Genomic DNA, 3,129 nt, shown 5'->3' with positions numbered 1-3,129 from the left:
CCGCCCTCGAGCCTGAGAGAGGTCCGCAATCGCCTGCGCCGAGCGCGGCGTCGACGTCCTCGGTAAGGGCGACGGCGAGCTGCGCCAGCTGCTGGGCGACTGGCTGCGTCTGACGGCCCGACGAGGACCCCGCCGACAGGCGGAGGCGCATGACGGTCCTGCTGACGACGAGGTGAGTCGTGCTGTGCGCCCGCCAGCGCAGGCCGCGCCGGAAACAGGAGAGAGAGAGAGAGAGAAAGAGCGCATGCTAACGAGGACGTCTTGTAGGGTCGACAACTGGCCGACGACCAGCAACTTTGCGCTTCCCGAGTGGCATCTCTAGGCGCCGGACATGGTGTTTATCGTGCGAAAGGTGAGGTTCACTTTGTATCTTGTACCACGTTACTGTGTAGAGTACTTCGTATTGCACCAAAGGAGGGGGGGGGGGGGCAATTGCATAGAAAGGCCCCAGGACGGACGGGGACCAGGCAGGGGTAGGACATGCTAGATGTAAAACACTATACCAAGACGAATACATCTCATTTTTTCTTCCTCTCTTCTTTGCCTGTTTCCCGTGTACTCCTAGTCGACAGAGACCAATGCACAATAGTGTCCGGAGCCAAATGTGTTGTTGATTTTTCGGTTCAATTACAAGCGCCTGGCGTACCAGCTGCTGCCTCTCCACACCTGGGTGTGGGCAGATTTCCATGTTCCCTTTTAGAGTGCCCTCTCCACCGCTCAGTCCTCGAGTTGTGGGAACGTTTCCTGTGGTCCTCTCTCGCACTCGCAATGTTGTACACGGCTGCCCTAGGCAGCTTGAAGAAACCCGTCCCCGTACGTGTCCCGCCTGATCAGGTCCCCGGCCACGCCCGCACTCAGTATCGCCCCTAGCCACGCGAGTACGGATGGAAGCCGCGGTTGTTGCCTCGTCCACCGCCGCGGTAGTTGGCGCCCGGCCTGCCAGCGTTCTTGGGACCAGTCGGCGCATTCGCCGGCGGCGCGTGGTTGGGATCGACAGGCTGCTGCTGATGCTGGAATCCGCCCCGTCCGCCCCGGTGGAAGCCTCCACCGCGGCCGCCTGACGGTCCCTGCGGAATATTGGGCTGCGGAACGTCGTCATACATGCCCTCCCACGACGTCGGCCCTCCCGGCCGCCGCCCATGCCGAAGCCTCCGTACGCCTTCTGGCCTCCGCCCCTCGGCCCCTGCTGCTGTTGCTGGTTGAACATTTGCTGCTGCTGTTGTTGAAGTTGTTGTTGTTGTTATTGTTGTTGTTATTGAACCCGTCGCCGCCGCCTTGGGCCTGCTGCTGCTCCGGCGCCGGGCTGCCCTGGCCGCCATCGCTGCCGCCGCCACCACCGCCGCCGCCGCCCATCATCTGCTGCTGCTGTTGCTGTTGCATCTGCTGCATCTGCTGCATCATGGCCGGGTTCATGTTGTTCATCATGGCTTGAGGGTTCTGGACATTGGGGCCGCCAGCGCCACGCCCACCCATCATCTGGTTCTGCATCTGTTGCATCTGTTGCATCTGCATCATCTGCTGCATCATGGCCGGGTTCATCGGCATGCCGCGCTGCATGGCCATCTGCTGCTGCATCATGGCGAAGTACTGCTGCATGCGCTGAAAGTGCTGCGCCATGCCCTGGGGTGTCATGCCGCCGGCGCCGCCCATCTGGTTGTTCATCCCGCCCTGGCCGTTGGTGCCGCCGTCGTCTCCGCCCTTGCGGAACTTGCCACCACCGCGACGAGCAGCTTCCTCCTCCTCGCGGAGGTTGCCGCGCGGCTGGGCCTTCTTGACCTCAATCGGCTTTCCGTGGATCTCCAGGTGCGTCTTGAGGCAGGCATCGACGCCCTCCTCGCTCTCAAACGTGACAAAGCCGAAGCCCCTTGGCCGGCCCGTATCCTTGTCCATCATGAGGGTGGCATCGACAACGCGGCCGAACTGAGCAAAGTAATCCTTGAACTCCTGATCGGTCGTCTCTTGACTGACACCGCCGACGAAGATCTTGCTCGTCTTCTCCTGTTCGTCGCGGGGGATGGCGCGCTTCGGATCAATCTAGGGTGACGTGTTAGTTGCTGTAGAATGGACGTCCAACGTTCCGCGGTGTTGGCCGTGGCAGAAACGTACAATCTTGCCGTCGAGGAAATGCTCCTTGACCATAACGATATTGACAGTCTTGGCATCCTTGAACGTGAGGAAGCCAAAGCCTCGCGACCGGCCGGTGGTGCTGTCGCGCATCACGGTACACTCGACAACCTCGCCGAATTGGGCAAAGTAATCCCTGAGAGACTCTGCGGCGACATGGTTAGTAACTTGTGTACAGCGTGCGCATGGGTGAGAAGGCTTGAGCTTACGGTCGGTCGTCTCCCAGTTCAGTCCACCAATGAACATCTTACTATGCAGTCCATTCGTTAGTCTCACTACTTCTAACCATTGTAAATGTACTTGAGTAGAGCGCAAAAGAGTCAACGAAATGGCCCAACAGCACAAGATCAGTCAAGACAAGACAACAGCAAGCTCATGTCTGCCGCGGGAACCACTGGCAGATAAATGGTCATGGCAGAACCTGGCACGATCGAAGCGAGCCAAGGGTGGGTTGCAATGCATGGCACACCAGTCAAAAGCCGCAAGCCAATGCAATAGCGCGAGCTATTGCAGAGCATAGGTCCATTGACTAGTTCGCGAGCCACACGTGTGAGCACTCTCAATGTGTAGGTTGATGCGAGGACACCCTGTCCGCGCTCGTATTGAAGATTCCGTCGCATCTTGGCGTTGTTGTTTCTTGTCGCAGTTCTGAGGAGTTGGACCTAAGGGCCTCTCCCAAGCTTACGTGTCGCGAGCAGCATGGCTTTGGTACAGCGTATTCCTGCCGTCCAGCTTTCCGTTGTCTAAGTCACCATCCGATAGCGCGGGCTGTATACGTCGCAGCGGCAAAGAGGTCGACGATCTTGCTTTACCAATGCCGGCCATTAGGAGTCGAGAATATGGCGACACCTGCTTGCTTCTTGACCCATCCGGAACCCAAATGGCGCTGACAAAGGTTCCAGGAGGCCCGCTACATATACTCTCACCGGGGGAGAAATGGTGCAGCGTGAGAGCCAGATCATCTTTTGTCGGGGATTCTTTTCGGTGTCTCTTGCTACCGTCTGG

General features: G+C 58.8%; 1 protein-coding gene across 1 annotated transcript; it reads right to left on the bottom strand.

Moving 5' to 3' along the window:
* Positions 1-866: 866 nt before the first annotated feature.
* VDBG_00519 (nuclear polyadenylated RNA-binding protein) lies at positions 867-2,949 on the bottom strand (the record flags this gene model as incomplete). The annotated part of the gene is made up of 5 exons (XM_003008791.1): positions 867-1,010; positions 1,102-2,034; positions 2,107-2,270; positions 2,334-2,374; positions 2,810-2,949. The coding sequence occupies 5 exons, from the start codon at positions 2,947-2,949 to the stop codon at positions 867-869; spliced, it is 1,422 nt and encodes a 473-aa protein (XP_003008837.1).
* Positions 2,950-3,129: the final 180 nt, after the last annotated feature.

The sequence above is a fragment of the Verticillium alfalfae genome, genomic scaffold (genome assembly GCF_000150825.1).
Source record: "Verticillium alfalfae VaMs.102 supercont1.1 genomic scaffold, whole genome shotgun sequence".
Taxonomy (NCBI): domain Eukaryota; kingdom Fungi; phylum Ascomycota; class Sordariomycetes; order Glomerellales; family Plectosphaerellaceae; genus Verticillium; species Verticillium alfalfae.
Note: the sequence above shows the minus strand (reverse complement) of the source record. Positions and strands in the feature narration are given on the sequence as shown.